This window comes from Amphiprion ocellaris, chromosome 1 (assembly GCF_022539595.1).
Source record: "Amphiprion ocellaris isolate individual 3 ecotype Okinawa chromosome 1, ASM2253959v1, whole genome shotgun sequence".
NCBI classification, from domain to species: Eukaryota; Metazoa; Chordata; class Actinopteri; family Pomacentridae; genus Amphiprion; species Amphiprion ocellaris.
This window is the reverse complement of record NC_072766.1, coordinates 18,740,079-18,758,452: the sequence shown is the minus strand read 5'-3', so window position 1 is coordinate 18,758,452 and position 18,374 is coordinate 18,740,079. Positions and strand designations below refer to the sequence as shown.

The following is an 18,374-nucleotide window of genomic DNA, read 5'->3' as shown; positions in this document are numbered from 1 at the left end:
CTTGCAAATGCTGATGCTACTGTAGGTTAACTCATACTCAACTCAGACTAAATCATTAGGTTTACAACTGTGTAGGGATGGTCTAGAAAATAAAGATAACACCCGATATGTTTGAATCAGTAAATTCAAAAACTCTGGGGACACATACAAAACCGCTTATCCAAGCAAGTAACTTGTCATGACTATTGATAATGTGGCCATAGTCTATCAGAGAAAGACTAAGACACGCATTGTATTTCATGAGACTAGCTTGTTCTTAAAATTAATAACATCCCAATATTAACATTTTACAAAAGAGCACTCCTCTGAAACAGAAAAAGGAACAGTAAATGGAAGAGGAGCTCCAGAGTTTATTCAAAAGCTACTCAACAAAATAAATTAAAACAGACAACAAAAATGAAAAAAAAAAAAAGGTGGGACAAATGGAAATGATGAAACATTGAAAAAGAAAGGGGAAGGGCTGACAGATGGAAAATGTTTATTTTACAGAAAGCAATATGGCTCAAAGGTCTGGATGAGAGATGGACAAATGGATGCTTGCAGCAGCAGCCCAATGTGCAGTAGTTGCAGGGCGGTAAAGGAATACAGAGACAAAGGAGAAAGAAAGTTGGGCTGCGCTGCACAGGAGCGAAATGATGATGCTCAACCAGCTTCTGGAGTGAAGGGTGTAAAAATTTAGCTGTGAAAAAAGAAGAACAAAAGGTGTTGGAAGTAGAAATAAAAGAAGGAATGAATGACATGCAAAACCAAAGCAGGAAAGGGGATGCAAAACTACGCTAGAAAGGCTAGAAAATGAAACCATGGAAGAAAACAAAATCCAGCCTAAGAAAGAGACTAGTTCAAAATAGATCTGGAACACCTTTAGTATAATTACAAATCATTGTTAGACAAGTAGCTGAGGAGGATAGAAAAGTCAGCCATCTATGATTTACCATAATAAAAATCACTGCAGTCAACAAGCCACAAGAGGGAGCTATTGTACGTTGGTACAAGTGGTTAGGGGTGTTAAGATCTAAAGGTAAGGAGCAGAAACAAGCATGTGGTGAATTACATGGAAGTCATGTCGTTGAGAGCGTGGTCCAGCTCCTCGCTGATGGCCTTGTACTTCAGTTTCTGGGCATACAGCTCATCTATTGTATGGTAATTATTATCAAGTGGCAGGGAAGGGGTATGCAACAAAATAAAGAACAGAAAAATCACAGTGTCAGAATGAAAGTCAAAAGAAAACGCAAATAGAGAAACTGGGAAAAAAAAAAAAAAAAGAAAAGCTGGACAGAAATAGGAAGGAGGCATGAACAGCTGCTGACGCTGTGTCAGATTCCTGAGGAGTCACTGAGAAACTGCCTCACATGTTCCATGACCCTGTGCGGACTGCTCGGGACTAGCTGGCCTTGAACAGTCACTACACCAGAATGCCAAATTGCACACTGTGGTGAGAAATGCTGCCAACATGAATAATATCACGCCGGCCTCTGCGGATCACTGCTTTGTTCTGAGCACTATCTAACAACCTGCTGACCAGACAAATAATCTCACAGAGCATCAATGTTTACCCAAGAGTTTGTTTTTCTCATTTTAAGAGTCCTTTTTGAGAAATGAAAGTAAACTGGTGTTCAAGGAAAACTCCGCAAGTATGCTCAACTATGGTCTAACAGCATTTCTTTTTGCACTGACTGAATGACATTTTGTGTAAAAAATGTGAAGAAAAATTCTGCTACAAACTGCAAATCAAGTGTAAAGGATTCATACCCTCCAGGTCATCAATGGTCTTCTCAAGCTTGGCGACTGATCTCTCAGCGAACTCAGCACGGGTCTCAGCCTGAGTGGAAGAATACGATCAAACATTAGCAGTTCCCATTATGAAGTCTGCATTACTAACAAGCGTCCTACAGGAAACATAAAGCGCTTAAGTATCACTCCTAATAAAAATATATAGTCAGCACATTCAATTCAAGTAACTAATGAATCAGATCCAAGCTTTACAAAACACCTGTTAAAAATTCATTGCAGGCTGGATAAAAGCATTTTTAAAAAGCGACTCACTGGTGATTTACTGTAACAGCAGCTAACTCACCTCCTTCAGCTTGTCTGTCAGGACCTTGATCTCCTCCTCGTACTTGTCCTCCTTCTGCGAGTACTGTAGTTACATACAAAAAGGCAGGAGTTAGGCAAATATACAAAGGAGTACACAAAAGACTCAAACTAATTTCAAGCATTTACACGATAAATTATTTGTCATGAGTCTTCCTTATTAGTACCTTCTCTGCCTGGGCCTCCAGAGACTTCAGGTTGTTCTGCACGGTCTTCAGCTCCTCCTCAAGCTCAGAACATTTGCTGTTGAGTTATTATGTGGGTTGAACAAAATGCAATAGAGAGATAGAGGGAGGAGTGCGTGAAAACCAAAATAGTTAGGAATTTATTGCAAATTTTATTGAAACTTCTCATCGAGAGCAGAGACAGTTGTTACCTCTCAGACAGCTCAGCACGCTCCTCTGTACGTTCCAAATCACTCTCAATGATCACCAGCTTACGGGCCACCTGAAGTCACAATACACAAAGTCTAGTCCCTCACGAGTGTGACACAGTCAGACACAACTCAGTGGTTTCACGCATCTACTGCAATCTTAACAAGTATTTCTGAAGAATGCAGAAAATGCGAAGCCTGAAGGTCAGAGTGAAGTGAACAGCTGAGATACTTGCCTCCTCGTATTTGCGGTCAGCCTCCTCAGCAATGTGTTTGGCCTCCTTAAGCTGGATCTCCTGCAGCTCCATCTTCTCCTCGTCCTTCATTGCCCTGTTCTCAATGACCTTCATGCCTCTGAGGGAAAGAACCAAGAGCGACAGGTAAGTTTAAGTAATGTCTGGATAATTCCCTCTTGTACGGCTGACTGGAGCTCTGTAAGATTGTCTCATACAGGCCAAGGAAATAAAAGAACATCTACCACAAAGTACATGGCTCTTGCTGGCTTCTCATAATGGGTGATGGTGGCCTAAAATTCAAGAGGAGTTTCAAATTCAATACTTTAAACACACAATCGCACACACAGGTCTGTCATGTTGTGGTGGGCAACACTTCGTCATGACGACTGTGTGCGTGAGCAGTCAAGAATTACTAAACCTGCCATACATCACAACAGGGATTACATTATTCATGTTGTGAATATCCACGCTTGTTGTACTAATATGTATAATTTAGGCTTCCATCAAAATACCACAGGTGTACTGCATGGGTCAGTTATATATCATGAATAACAAACTGGATAATTTATTCAATATCATTTTACAAAACAGCTACAAAATTGACTTCTGCAAAGTTTAAATCTGGTGCACACAGCAGTGCAATATAACTTGCTGCCACTGGTGGCAGCACTGAGGCAGGAGCAGTACTCCAACAGCATGTGCCAATCTTTGATTTTTGATATAATAGAGTTTGGTAAAAATTCAACATTAAAGTGATAGATATGAAAAGCTTGTTTGTTTTTATGGCATTCAGTACCAGCATCACCACTGTACAACATAAAGGCCGCAACAGCTGCCTTAGATACACATGAATAGTTCAGGACTGAAATTACTTCAGTTTCAAAACCCAAACAGCTTGTACTAACCTTACCACACCACCCTTTTTAATAAAGAATATTGAACTCTGAGGAGAAAAGCATAAGATGATGAGGAACTAACGTAAACAAAACACACAAAATGTATGATTCTGTGTACATCACGGCTTTAAAGCTGTGTTTTTGACTCTGTATCATACGATTTGAATGTGATCAGGTGTGGTACATTCTCCAGATGTAAGATACCCACCTCTCACTCTCATCAGCAGCCTTCTCAGCCTCCTCCAGCTTGGTCAGAGCTGTGGCCAGACGCTCCTGAGCACGATCCAACTCCTCCTCAACCAGCTGGATACGTCTGTTCAGTGAAGCTACATCACCCTCAGCCTAGGAGAACACAACACCACAATCTGAGTCAAATCAAGTAAAACCGTGGACTATAGTGTGGTTTAGTTGGCTGCTCAGGCTTTCAACTGCTTGGTAAAAGGGGAGCCAACCTATTTCGTGTTCTCCAAAGGGAGCTTGGGCTTGTCTCCGACCCAGCCCCAGCTCTCCTGGGAGAGGCTGGGTACGGAGGAAGCCTAAAGGAGGGATGCAGGCTGTATTGTGGACATTACACACATAGGTTAAAAGAGCTCTTTTAACCTAAAGCATGTTAGCAATGCATTTAAAGTGCATGCTAGGGATTTTTTTCCACCTGTCCCCCCTCTTTCCAATCAAACCTGCAATTCCCTGCCTCACAGTGACTTCCTCATCTCGTCCCATGAATAAATTAGCTACATTTCTGTATTTTGGAGGATAAAAGCAGCTCCTTTGGCTCCAACTATCTAGTTGCACAGGAGAGGGTTTAACTCCGAGGACATGTGCTGCTGCTGCTGCTGTAATGTTAGCCGACTTTTAACAGGACTGTTTGTTTATTCGGGACGTATCGGGTGGTGTCCTCTCATCCACCCATCACGTCCTCACACCCCACAGTGGGCTAATTTCAAACCACCAGCTACCTGCATGTGTTAGAGGCTACACCGTGGTGGTCTACCAGGCCTAGCCGCTACGCTTTTTGACCAGATTTGCGACTAATGCCGTCGGCAGCCTGGGCACTAATTGCCTTAAATCATTAGCAGCTTACTGCTTCCCTCGAACTCCTCTCCTGGTTCAGTTCCCGCTGTAATAACGCTGCCCGGTCCTCCGCAGCATCGGCCTGCTCCTGCAACGACTTGATTTTCTTCTTCACGGCTTCCAGGGAGCTGCCACCGGCCATTTTTCTGCTGTTTTTGTCCCGGCTAAGCTAGTTTTTTTTTCTGTCGGGCTCCCTCGGCGCAGGCACACACACATACACACTCACACACACGCTTGGAGATGCGGCGCGTTTGATCCCTGCCCCCACCGCCTTTAATCAACCGCTGATGAGGATTGGGACGTGCCACCAACCCCGGAAGCAACTCATTTTACTTGCAAATATTTAAATTTACCAACCAAACGAAGAACATACATTATTCGGATATACAGGGTTTCCTTAAAATCAATTTCATGTCATTTTAAAATATTTTCTGGATACTATTTAACTATATAACTCAGGAGCTATTTTAAGTGCATCCCCTATTGTTAAATTGGGCCAACCCCATCAAAACCACAGCTCCAAACATCACGCACCGATTTAACCACGAGATGCAACAATAGCAAAAATGCATCACTCAGTCACAATTTTACGCATATAGCTAATATGTGTCTGATTTATTTAAAGACGTGAATATTCAAATATGAATATTGTATTTATATTCTTATTATTAAAAAATGTGTTTTGTATTTCTGCTACAAGTGCAATAACTTTAAAAGTGCATGTATTTCTTATTTCATTTATATATTTGTTGTGTTTGTTCATTTGTTTGCATCTAGATCATTGTCCGGATCGGTTTTCATGCAATTTAAATTTAGTTCGCCAAGCTAATCATTTAGCCAATTAAACTAAGCCCATCTGAGGGACAAATAAAGTTTATCTTGAGTTACTAATCTTGCTGCTGACGTCTTTGTTTCTGGTTATGACGTAGTCAATTAAGCTTAATTGGCATAACATTAAACGCAGTCAATAAACTGGTAATTTCATCTGGGTTGAGCATTAACAGTGCAGTGCCAACTGAAACCGGTACGACCACAAATCTGTCAAGGATTTTACAGGCCAAAATATGCCTGTAAAACGTCCGACTGAAACCAGACACTGGTCCTAAGATTGGTCCAAATGGCTCCGGAATGCACCAGTAAGCCAGCGAGCTGTGACCTTACCATATACAGCACAAGAGCTAAATTTAACTATACATATATTCATTCTATGTAACCCAAAGGTTTCCCATAGTTGACTATTATTGCGTAACTTAAGCATTAGAACATATCTGTATTGGGACTGGTGGTCTTAGTTTTCTAAGGTGACCCCGAGGAGTGTTTCAAGGTCACATCATTAGCCAATAGTCACCCCACTTGGGTTTCTCCACTGATCTACTTCACCTTCAACCCAAACTCACATCTGTGGCTTTCTTCTCAGCGAGCTCCAGCTTCTCCTGGGCATCCTTCAGAGCTTCAGAGTACTTGTCCAACTCATCCTCAGTTGCCTTCAGCTTCTTCTGCAGTGCCACCAGGTCATCCTCAAGCTGGTTCACAGAGAAACACGTTTATTTGCAAAAGGAAAATATCCCCAAACTCAGTGTGAACAACAAATACGTGACACCTCATAGTGTTAGCAGTTAATTGAAAATGAGGAGCGACAATAACGGATTATTGTGCTACTTTATGAACTACATCAACAGTTGAGACAATTACTCCTAAAATACTGGAAATTATCTGTAAACACTTGTTGCCTTAAGACAGTTTTCTAATTATCAAGCAGAACAGCTGAATAATAAAGAATCCAAAAGTAGAAGTAAAAAGTTATCAATTTTGCCAAGTTCATGCAGTCCGCTTATAAAATAAAGATGATAATTGTTTTCCATTTTACATTCTTTTAAAGTTGATATACTCATATGATAACACTCATATTAATCCTCAGTGGAAGGACACTTGACAGGAGCCATGCAGCGCCGTGCGCACTGTGCCACTGGCACCGGTGCGTAAAAGTACCAGAGCAGGTTTCACAAAGGATGCAGACCTGTTTGCTTCTGTCCTCAGCTGCCTTCTTGTCTGACTCGGCCTGCTCAGCTCTGTCCAAGGCATTCTCCTTGTCGAGCTTAAGCATCTGCATCTTCTTCTTGATGGCATCCATGGCTGCTTAGTGTCGGGGGGTCTGCGCGCAAACCGAAAACAAACGAATCTCAATGAAGTGGTCGGAGCGTCTGAACCACACTGAACGCCAAGCTGGAGTGCGAGCTCGCGTCGAGTGTAGTGAGTCAAATATGTATTTTGACTGGGCAGTTACTGGATACCCAATACTTTTTTGGAAACAACTGCAGCTGCTTGCCAACGTAGGACCTGTCTTTTTTCTGAATCTCTTCACTGATTCGCTCTTCTAAGACATTTGACCGCTTCTTTGACTATACATGGGGTACGCACGTCAGGAAGACACTCCCCCCTCACGCCAAGACGTCCCCTCCTGTTTCTAACACCCTCCAAGTGGAAGTAGTGTCATGACTCAAAGGGCTAGTAGTCCTCGGAGGAGGGTTATCTGAGAGAAACATGTTGATAATAATGACCCAGTTATCAGCCAGAAAGATGACCCAGAAGCTTCATGGGAGCAAAGGGCAAATAAGATCAAATGACCATCTTTAAAATGTGCCCTGCAGCACCAAATTAAAGGATATGAGGCAGTTTAATAAATCATGCATTCAACTTTCAACATTTTCTCTTCATTTATTCAGATATTAGCACTGAATGAATTGCAGTAGCATTTCATTCATCAAAGCTATTCACACAGAACAAATATATTTGATTGGATAAGCCCCTGTGAAAGTTTCTCTCCCTTTGAGGGTGTCATGTTAGCCAGTATGGCTTGTTTGTCTTCCAGGGATCATTTCAGCAGCTCCCTCACAACATAGTTCAACATCCGAGCAGCTATCAGATAGGCTTTGCTCTCTGTAGAGTTATATCATCGAGCTTGTCCAACTCTTCTCCCAGCTAATGCATGCCTGAGTGTTCTATCTCAAACGGGCCGCAGTGGATATGGTGGTGTGAGCAGGGCAAGATACAGAAGCTTTGGCATTTCAGCAGCCCCCTCGCTGTGCCTCTGTGATAGTTCACAGAGCCACTGGCACAGGCGCAGCTGTCACACACAACCTGCGGTCAGGGTGGCGGATGGTTGAGTAATAATACTTTACTGTCGACTACACTGATTCCTTTCTGTACATGTCAAGAGAACTGCACCACAAGAAGAGGAGGAAAAATGAAGCTAGTGGGACAAAATAAGCTCTACAGTGATTATAGGTTAAATTAAGTGTACAAACTTGGACTATGTTGTACTATACATTTGCAACAGCACTGTTCTTCTTCAGTGCATAACAAATAACAACCCACACTGACAGTATTTTCTCATTCTCTTCAAGCAGTCTTCGTCCCCAGTTTCTTTTGTTCCTATAGTTTTCTTGTGTTTTGTTGAGTGCATATTCTGGGATCGTACTGCTCGGACAGCACCTGCTGGAAACTGTCCACAGCCCTCACAGCCACTCCTACTCTCACTTAATCTGATTTAAGAGACATTGACTCTTTTTCTCAATCTGATTCTCTGCCAGGTCATTTCTTTGTGAAAAACTCTGTTGCTGTTACTTGATGCTGCAAGTCTTGTGCTAACCCAATTATTACTATGTGAATGTTACTCAGTTTGAATACTCAAAGAAGAAGAGATTGTGGAAAATTGAAGAAAATAAAGTACAGATGGTAAAAGTTTTAGGATTAAATATTGTAAGATCTGCTCATGAACTGGTCCCCTTTTTTGTATTTCTGACTGTAGCATTTTATTTCTTTGGTGGTCTGTCCCAATATTCTTCCCGTGGGGCTTTTTTAAGGCGGTCAGCTGTCACTGTGTTGTCATCCTGCCATGTGTTTTGTGGACTGTTCAGCAGCCAGCCCGGCATGCCTGTCATATACAGAGATCAGAGAGGCTCGTGGCGCAATCCGTGTCACCCTGTCACCCAGGATAGACACAGAGATGAACATCGGCACATTGTACCTGTCCAACAAATAATGATTTTCTTTAATTAAGGGTCTGATTCAGTATTTTGAAAATACTTCTAAGGTGTGTTTTTGATAGTTAAAGGCAGAAGTATATTTGATCAAACATGATTTGTAGTGTTTGTAACTGGAGTTGAATGTGACCTTTATGCTCTTTTCTACGGGGACACCATAAACCAACAACATATAAGCATTTTCCCCAACAGTAAAGATGAAGTGGTTGTCTTTAGAATCATTTGGACCCTTCCGAAAAAAGTTTAAAATTTAAAAAAAAAAAAAAAAAAAGAAAATCTCTGATAATTTGACTAAAAAAGTCAGTTGTATGCTGTTAAAGCCTCACAACAGACACATAATTGAAGCATTCCTCAGGATTCCCAGAATTCCCTTCATCTGCGGAAGGACGTGGCCCTGTAACAATTACGTTTTGGCATTTTGAAGAGCTATGTGAAGTTTAATGACCTCTGAAACGTGATTTCATGAGGAGACCATTGTCTGTTGATGGCCATGTATGCAAGAGGGGCTCATAAATCTAAACACAGTCTTTGTTTATGTGGTGTTTTACAGCTCTGTTTAGTTTCTGACATATTCTTGGATATCAAATTTGTTGTCTGAATTTAGTCGAACCCTATTATCAGATCAGAAGTAAAGGCCAGCATTGTCTGAACAGCTCATCATAGATGTGTTGAGACAGCTGCAACGTGTAGCTCCCAGACAAAAATGATGATTTCATTGTTAATGTCTAGACTGGAATTTCTCACTTCCTCCTCAATAATTAAAAGTCTCAGGGAGGAATAAAGTTGGTGTTCCAACTGATCCGCCTCAGTCACACTTTATCTCTTGCTCTGATTAATGAAGCTCATCACAACGGTTTAGACGTGCATAGCTGATGTATGAGATCATGCAAAAATATTGGAGTGATGAGTGCATGTGGCCGCTGTGCAGTGTTTAGCACAGGATGCCACTGTTGTGTCAGTTTCCATTAGTAGAGTCGCACAGTAAATAATCACTGGTGTTTTTTATTGAAAATTTAAAAAACAAACAAACAAAAAAAAAACGGTGATTAAAAGTGGCTGAGAAAAGAGAAATCAAGAAACTGTTTGTGCTTGTGGCGCCACCAAGTCTTCAATGTACGAAGCCTCTAGTCTTACTCTGTAACATGCTGCCATCATCAGTAACTGTACCCTCTTTCTGACTTTTATTATAATTAGATTTAGGACATAAAAATAATGGATGAGCTGTCTTCTATCAGCTGCTTGTCCACATTAAATTCAATGCCCTCGTCCTTATAGCCAGGGTTTTGCTGTCTTCTTCTCAGCCAAGTCAGTTTAACAGGGCCTCTTGTTACAAGTCACATCCACTGTTAACAGGCAAATGTTTAGCACTGAGTGGGATTTAAATTTATATCAAATGGAAAAGCGTATGCAGCAATAGCACTAAAAGCTGGCTGAATGAGAAATACCAGAAAAAGGATTCCAGGTTTAAAAGCAGTGCCGGGAGCAGCTGTGCCACTGTAATTGACATTGCCTCCTCAAATTTTAGTGCCGGACAAATTTAGCACGGGTCTCAGCTCGTAGCCTGGACTCGATATAGCGTCAGGTTTAGTGCTGACTCAGAAATACCATCTTGTCCTGACACTAAACTGACACAGACGCTTAAAGAGACCTTGTCCGCTTGCCAGAACTTACTTCTCTTGTTATTCATCAGGACTGGAGAACTTGTAGTGGTTCTGCATCCTGCATCTCAAACATCATACATGGACGTGGCAGACAGACGTGGATTTAATCAGAAAACTGGGAGCAAAATTGTGCTTGCTGCAGATTTGATTCATAAATAAATTATTAAAATGTTACTGCCAATGTCATAAACTGCTCAGAATAAAATTAAATGGCGTTCTTACAGAGCTGGAAATAAAACCTCGGTATATTTTGATCCCAAACCAAAACTTGTCTCCAGCATATAACAGTGATTCCTGGCCTTCCTCATCTGATGAACCCACATCGTCCTGTCAGATGAACTCCAGAACCTCTTCATCAACACTCCCTTTCATCTTCAAAAGCCCATTTGAACCGATTTAAAATATATACTATAAATGTAATCTTATTTAACATTTCCTTATACAATAGTGGATATTAAAATATTTTTTGATGCAGTTAGACTATCAACCTTTTGGTCAGTTTCTATAGAGCTATTTAGGAATTAGTTCAAGCTATGTATTTATTTGGCCTGTGTTTGTCTTTTATTACTTTCAGCTGTTTCACCTGTTAATCCACACTGTCAGCTAACAATAACAATCTCAGCTAAGCTAAGAACGATTATTCCTAATTTTAGCAAACAATTTCAACAGTTTGCCCATATATTTAGCTAACAATTTTCAATTATTTATCCATACGCTGTAAAAAAGAACAAAACCAACCGTAATTTTATGTATTTTTCCTTTTTAATTTTAAAGATTTTCTTCTGTATCTTTCAGATGTTTAAAGGTATCAATAAAATTACAAAAATAGACATACTTTTACAAATTCACTGAAAACATTTAAACCACATGCAGTGGTGACTAACCATAACATTTCTATTGATTAAAGAAAACCTTTTTGGCCTAAAAACTGTGAAATGCATTTGAAAATTATTGTAATTTAACAAAATATTTGCTTTTTATTTCGTACACTAAGCTTTTAAATTAAATGAATGTTTTCCTTATCAGTGCATAATATTTAGAAACGTCATTATACTTACATTTCTAGCAATTGTTTTTGTTAGACATGTAAATATACTTCATTAAACATTAAAAAGCCAGACATGTACACAATCTCTTATGATTAAGGATCAAAAACGTATTTTAATAAAGTGAATTCCTCTTTTTTTTTTTTTTTTTTTTTTAAAAATGATTTGTTTTTCTGTTATTTTACAGTGATTGGTTTGTTTGTTAGTTTTTCTGGTGCCACAGCTGCTGGAATGTTTACCCTTTTAAAATTTTATTTTCTGCAGTGTACTTTTAGCAAACAGTTTTAACAGTTTATTCTCACTATTAGCAAACATTTTCAGCTGTTTATTTACATTTAGGTACCTCTTTCAACCATTTACTCACTTCCAATTACTATTTTTGAGCTCAAACATGTTCAGCTCCACTCAATTCTTTAATTAAATTTTAATTTCTGCTTTCTCAGGAGTGAAATCTTCGCATGCACTGCATAGTTCATCCCTGATAATGCGTACAGGATTGAAAACTGGTGTGAAAGCGGAATGTGATGCTTCCTGAGTGATTGGAGTTGGACTCCAATTTAAGACAATTGGGATTTTTTTTTTTTTTTTAATGCAACTGTAAATGTGTATTCAACTCCAAGTACTCTTGGGCAGCTAAGAGCATACTAATTAATTTGTGCCCTTTGCTGAAGAAAGGCAAAACGTTTTCAAACTGTCCAATGTGTATTTGTGATTTTTTTCTTCAAATCTGACTGATTGCAGTATTGGTTAATTGTTATAAAGGATCAGAGGAAATGCAGGTCTCCTATTTGAAATAAAGATATGCGGATACTGTAAATTAATAAAATCATACCAAGTGTAAAACTACACAAAAGAAATAACCACAAGAAGAAATGTCATTACATTGAAATGCTTTATTTTCAGTGAATACAAAAAATAGTTTTATCGAGGCCAGATAAATATCTTTTATACTGTATGTTATCACTTATCTTTATCGTAGCGGCTTCCTAATTTTATTTCTAAGAGAGGAAAAAAAAAACATACAGAACACTTCAGTTACTCCACATCATTGAAATGCGTCACAACATCTTAATGGTGACAGATATATCGAAATGTTCTTACCACGTGTATCTTTCATAGAGTCTTAAAAGCACAAGAAAATAAAAGCCCATCCATAAGATTTCTGTGACTTCATAACACACAATAAAGCAGTTGACAGATCTCAAGTCTCCAGTCTGTCGTAGTTCAGAAGCACTGTGGTACATGCCCATGGAATGCAGTACAAAAATGTGTTCATATATAATATACATATACAGTATATATACTGATAGTACATTTTAAACAACAACACATTTTCTTGACTGGCGAACGGTTCCTCTGTCGTCCCTGAAAGGCCTTGCATGTGGCAGAGAAAAATAAAGGGGGTGCAGATGGTTTCAGCACTTAGAGGAACAGCACGTTAGCAAGTGGGGCGACAAATGTTTAAGAAAAACCCACAGACATGAACCTACATTTCCAAATGACAGCTTGTCCAGTACCTTCTATTGACCGATCAGGTGAAGCTGTCACTCAAGCAGACCGGACACTGTATGGGCTACGGACTAAGGCACTAATAATAACACTACAGACTTGACTGATAAGCAGTGGACCCTTCCTGTTTCCCACGCTCACACATAAAACACAACAGCGGAAAACACCTCTGAATCCAACTGTCAAAAAACTTAAAAGTGACGGTCTGTCTTTAGCTAGTAGCTCTGGTACACTGTCTGTACGTGGAGGTCTGAATCACTCTGCATCTGCAACACAAAGCCATGCATTTTCACAGCAGGACCTAATCTTACACTATACTGTAGTTTAATATTGAAACACAGCCCGTATAGTAAGACGAGGGAACAAAACACATTACAATCAAACTCGGTAAACAACGAGGTTCTTCTATTGCAGCAAGTAGCATATTCAGTAAAAGTCGCACAGAGCACCCAGAAAAGAATAACTGCAGTGATTAGTGTCGCAGTCACTTCACTTTCAATTCACTCATTTTAACCTCGACTGCTAGAAGCTGTGTTTTGTTTAGAATAAGCTTATTGCCCAGTAAGTTTCAGATTTTGAATTTTGTTGCACAGAATTGGAGGTGAATTGACACAGATCGATCCCTGGCAGTGATTTGAGTATTGCTAGAAAATGAGTGGGAAAGAAAAATGTCAACATCAGGACCAAAGTAAATCTACTGGGAGAAGTAACCGTCAGAAACAAGCACATGCATAGACGTGGTGCTGCACGGCATTCGACTGATTCAAAAGGTCCGAGGTATTCTTTCCAGTTCTTCTTTATTTCCACGTTCTGCAAACTATCCATCTTACACTGAAAGTCAAATACATAAGCACTCAGTAACACAATATCATCTCCTGGATTATTACTTTAAGTTTGCAGGCATAAGGAAAACCAATACTGCCCTCTAAAGCACCATCCATCTTATTGCATCATGATCAAATTCTGCTCATACTGTACGTAGATCTCAACACCTGAAATGATAAAGGAATAAAAAAAAAAGTGTCTGAAGGATTGTAAAGTTGTCCGACAGCAACTAAGCAACTAAACAAGACTATTTCTGCCCCAAAGAGACCTCTCTTTGCTAAAAACACTCAGCAGTAATAAATATTCTTTCTATGGTAATATGCTGTCCTGTGTAGAAAAGCATTCACATGGTAACATAATGTAAAACATTCTATTTGAGTGGCTGCACATGATCACACCTATATTTAAGGAATTTGACGAACACGTAGAATTTGTTGCATCGTAAGGAGACATTTTGCATGTACAGCCAACGAATATCAGAAGAAAAACGACGAGAGAAAGCTAAGATGCTGTCTACATTAACGGGAGATTCCCAAAACAAATGTCCATTATTGAAATTCACATTATGGTCCAAGAAACACCATTATGCAAAATCGGACCCTCCTTCATATTAGGGTTAATAGCCACTGAATTGAAGTGAAGACATGCCACAGTGATTTACATGATTCAGACAGACATTAAGGTGCCAAACTGGAGCACAAAGGCCAACATTCATTCATTATCTGAGTACCCAGCTGAAATGTTTTTGCTCTCAGATGCAGTTAATGCAGTTATGTGACATGAACAGCAGTACAATCAATTCTTCATTTTAAAGTTTATGCACTAGAGCTGCAAGTTTAGAAAGAAAAGAAAGAAGTTGTAGCTTGCGGGCAAACACAAGAGCGAATGAGCTGTGCTGTTTGTCCTAAGCAGGTCACATTCAGTTTCAGATTACATCAGTCGAAGTAGTTATGCTTTACATGAGGACATGAAGAAGTTCTTCTGTCGAATCACCACAGTCTGTACGATGTTTTCACAAAGTAGTCAGTTCCACACAGTAGTATTTCAAACTTGCTAGTAGTTGACTTGAAGATCTTCCCACATGATGTGGTCAGTGGTGTTCACTGCAGACTTGGGCTTTACTGGTTTGTTTAGTCAGTCACAATACATCTGAAGTCACTGGAGGCCACATACCTGTCCAGGTGTGCCATAGGAAAGACACACATTTGTGCACAAATACAGATGTGCTCTTCACACTGGTTTGAACATACACAGCAGCGGTTAGTTGTTGTCTTCTCGAAGCTCGCTGGGCAGGAACTTGTACTGCTGCTGCCTGATCTGAGCCAGTTTCTTTCTGGCTTCTTCCAGCTCTCTCTCCTTCCTCAGCATCTCCTCCTGCGCTGCAATGATCTGGACATACACAGAGGAAACCTTTTATTGTTGCATTCTATTATTATGCAGATTATTGAGTCCTGTATTTAAAAACCCATTCAGTTTTGGTACAAAAGTCGCATGCGCTGTGAATACTAAGAAATTAAAAACCTGTTTACTGTCCACGTTAAGTCAGATTTACTGTCATTCCAGCCATATGCAGATAAACAATGAAAATGAAATGTTTCACTATTATGTGCAGGGCAGCTTTAAAAATAACTTTAGACACACATGATATCTTATGGTGTCTTGGTTTTGGATGTGTATGTTTCTGTGCAATTTGTGCTAATGCAATTGAATGTTCTTCAATACACAAACTATCAATCGTATCCGCCAAGTGAAAATCTTTCCAAACTTACTCACTCCTCATCTCTGCTATTACAAAAACAAGTACTTGCAAATGTGCAACTTGCTACAGATTGAGGAGATGGTGGTTTTAAAGGACTAGGACAGATTCAGCTGACATTAAACCTAATAATACACCAAAGTCCAGAGAAAAAAGTTGGAAAGAGTTGCTATTTCGGCAGTAGAAGCCTGTTATAATATCAAATACTGCTTGAAAGCGTTACCTGCGCTATTCCACCTACGAACTTCGTCTTGACCACCACGTTGTCTTCATCCGCTTTGTCAAATGCTGCCTTCTGGGCCGCCCGCACCAAATTGTCTGACGCCTTCTTCACAGCGTTCCCAGCAATCTACAGGAGGAAGAGATCAGTTGAGAACAGCAGAGTAGCAAAAATAAAAACACTCACAATACAGAAACATTGCCCTATGAGTGGTATAATACTACTTTACATGTAATACTTAAGCTGATCTGTACAGAATTCTGTTAAACGATGAGTAATGAGTTATGCAGCGATAGTAAATATTACCACCGCCTCTCTTCACTGTCATGATGACTAGTTGCTAAAGCAGCTGAATGAAACTGTTGTGTTTACCTGCAGCCTCCTCATGGCCTCAGAGTCCTGGTCGGCCTTCACCTTACAGGCCACCAGCAGCTGAGCAGTGGATGCTGCCACCTGCTTGGCTGAAGAGATGAGCTTCTCCTCGCTGGCGTGGCCCTGCACCGAGGCGTTTGCGGCCTCACACAGGTTGCTGGTGGCTGCCGCTACCATACGAGCCTGGGAACAAAATGTAAACATGAATGTTGTGATAATCCTCAGATTGTAAACTGGCTAAAATGAGCCTTCGCCACAACACTCACAGCAGAGATGAGACCCTGGGACCACTGTCCGTCGTCCACGGCGTTGGCAGGGATGGAGCCCACTTTGCCCTGAGCCACCAGCTCCCTCTGGGCAGCTGAGGCAGATTTGACCAAAGCGCTGGTGGCTGCAGCGATGGATTTAGCTGCCTCCAGGATCTGCTCCTCAAAGTTCAGAGTCTCATCAGCCTGCTGAGGAAGGGAGAATAAAGAATCGGTCAAATAAGAGGAAGCCTGTGAAATTGTAGCTATTATTATAAGAAATAAATTCACTGTAATCACACTGTAATAAATTCTGCTGTTCTTGAAGCAGAATTGAAAAAGTCACATCTGATTAATCATTTTCTCATCAATAACGACATATTAAGTGACTAAAAGAGACACAGGATGACTCCAAATGCTTCACACAGCCAGATACAAAGCATCGCTTTAAACCGCAACAGCTGATAAGGAGCTGGATGCAACCAAAGAAGGAACGAGACTCTGCATTAGACATCCAGTCACACTCCTGTCAGCCCGTTTCAACACAAACACACACACTTTTCGCACACAAACACATTCACACCACAAGTCTGTAGACAGAGCGGGACACTGTAGGAATATGTTTGATATATAGTTGGGACTGAATAACAACCTAATATATCAAACATATCAGACAGAGCCCTGCAGAGAAGGCCTCCGTTGGTGGGGGCAGGCAGGGAAGGAGGAGGGAAGGCGGGGGGGTTAACTGGGAGCTAGAAGACGTAGACTGGGACAGGCTTAAGCTAGAACCAGCACAGATGGATGGATGAAGGGTGGAGGAGAAGCAGGGGGAGGAGGGAAACACGGTAAACACAGTGTTGTTTGGAAGATTGGGATATGACTGAGGATATTATGTGGAGGATGTTGAGTTGAGTTTTTTATGGCAACAGTGGGTAAAGTAACGGCTACAGAGATTAAAAAAAAAAAAAAAAGGGAAAACTTTGATGGACATGAATATCCAATAAACCTGAGAAAACACGCATGTGTTAGGTTGTTGTGAGAAGTTCAAATTAAGAAAACTTGGAGACATGACAAGAGAGACAGTGCACTCTGTGAATATCACAAAACAAAATGTGTCATTTTGCTATAGTGGAAATGTGGCCTCTGCCACTCTGAATATTAGCACAAAAACTTAAAAATGAACCACAAAGAAAAGATGTTTACAGGCAGGCACAGAATATTAATAAATGTATGTGTTAAGTTATTGCTACAAGGGAAATTTGTCTCACTTACAGTGTTGAATACACTGTGGAGTACAAAGATATTTGATCAAAATAACAGGATAAAGTTCAAGGAACCAATACTCTTGGCAGCCACAAAGATGGGAATTACAATTTGAGTGTACTATTAAGCTAAAATATATACATACTTGAACTGTTTTCCACTATTTCAGTGCTCAGATTTCAATAAACAATACACTAATTAAATATTATGTGGTGCTACAATGTTTATGACAGTATCTTTTATATTATTATGACACAACTCAGAGGAGTAACTCTGATTTTAAAAAGCACTGAGCTACTGACACAGTCAAACAAAGCGACTAAGGACATTGACTTTTCTTAAGCAGATACATTCTTAGTTTCTTCTGATTCATTTCATTTAAAAAATGGAAATATTGTACAACTTTTCTACGACAAAAAAAATGAATCTAGCTGAAGCCTTACATGTCTATAAGTAGTGAGCAGTTCCACTAGAGAGAGATTCTCCTTCTGAACAAATGATTCAGTAATAAATCTATACAGTAGAACTCTGAATTAGTTTTTTTCCTGTTCCAGTAGCTAATTCACAAGCAGTCAGATTTATGTTTTATTGTCATTTGTTTTTCTATCGTAATATTTTCTTTAAATCCATTTGTGAAGCTCTGTAACTTTGTTTCACCACTTAACTGTATGTAACGCATTTAAAATAGCCGCTGCAACAGTTAAATGTTACTTACACAGTGGGGCAGCAATATAATAAGCAATAAAAGCAATCTAGTTAGCACATTT

General features: G+C 40.0%; 2 protein-coding genes across 7 annotated transcripts in view; both read right to left on the bottom strand.

The window, feature by feature from the left end:
• Nucleotides 1-330: 330 nt before the first annotated feature.
• LOC111582597 (tropomyosin alpha-1 chain-like) lies at nt 331-6,915 on the bottom strand. Of its 4 annotated transcripts, XM_023291352.3 has the most exons (10): nt 6,685-6,909; nt 6,065-6,190; nt 3,805-3,938; nt 2,701-2,818; nt 2,468-2,538; nt 2,259-2,334; nt 2,075-2,137; nt 1,750-1,819; nt 1,052-1,130; nt 462-679 (listed from the first exon to the last, which is right to left on the bottom strand). In XM_023291352.3, exons 1-10 carry the CDS (start codon nt 6,796-6,798, stop codon nt 676-678), a joined length of 855 nt encoding a protein of 284 aa, XP_023147120.1. In that variant the 5' UTR covers nt 6,799-6,909; the 3' UTR covers nt 462-675. The 4 variants fall into 4 exon arrangements, with proteins under 4 accessions (XP_035813610.2, XP_054867488.1, XP_023147120.1 ...); XM_035957717.2 differs by lacking the exon at nt 1,052-1,130 and having other exon boundaries at nt 331-679; nt 6,685-6,915; XM_055011463.1 differs by lacking the exons at nt 6,065-6,190; nt 6,685-6,909 and adding an exon at nt 4,678-4,824.
• Nucleotides 6,916-12,295: 5,380 nt separating this feature from the next.
• The window catches only part of tln2a (talin 2a), a 102,122-nt gene continuing 96,043 nt past the window's right edge, over nt 12,296-18,374 (bottom strand). For 2 of the 3 annotated variants that reach the window (XM_023291347.3, XM_055010749.1), the window contains exons 55-58: nt 16,366-16,554; nt 16,100-16,282; nt 15,731-15,856; nt 12,296-15,140 (exon numbers count right to left, since the gene is read on the bottom strand). In XM_023291347.3, coding sequence (XP_023147115.2) covers nt 15,012-15,140; nt 15,731-15,856; nt 16,100-16,282; nt 16,366-16,554 — 627 coding nt within the window. In that variant the 3' untranslated portion in view covers nt 12,296-15,011. The remainder of the gene's footprint in view (nt 15,141-15,730; nt 15,857-16,099; nt 16,283-16,365; nt 16,555-18,374) is intronic. The other variant, XM_055010752.1, reaches the window with a different exon arrangement.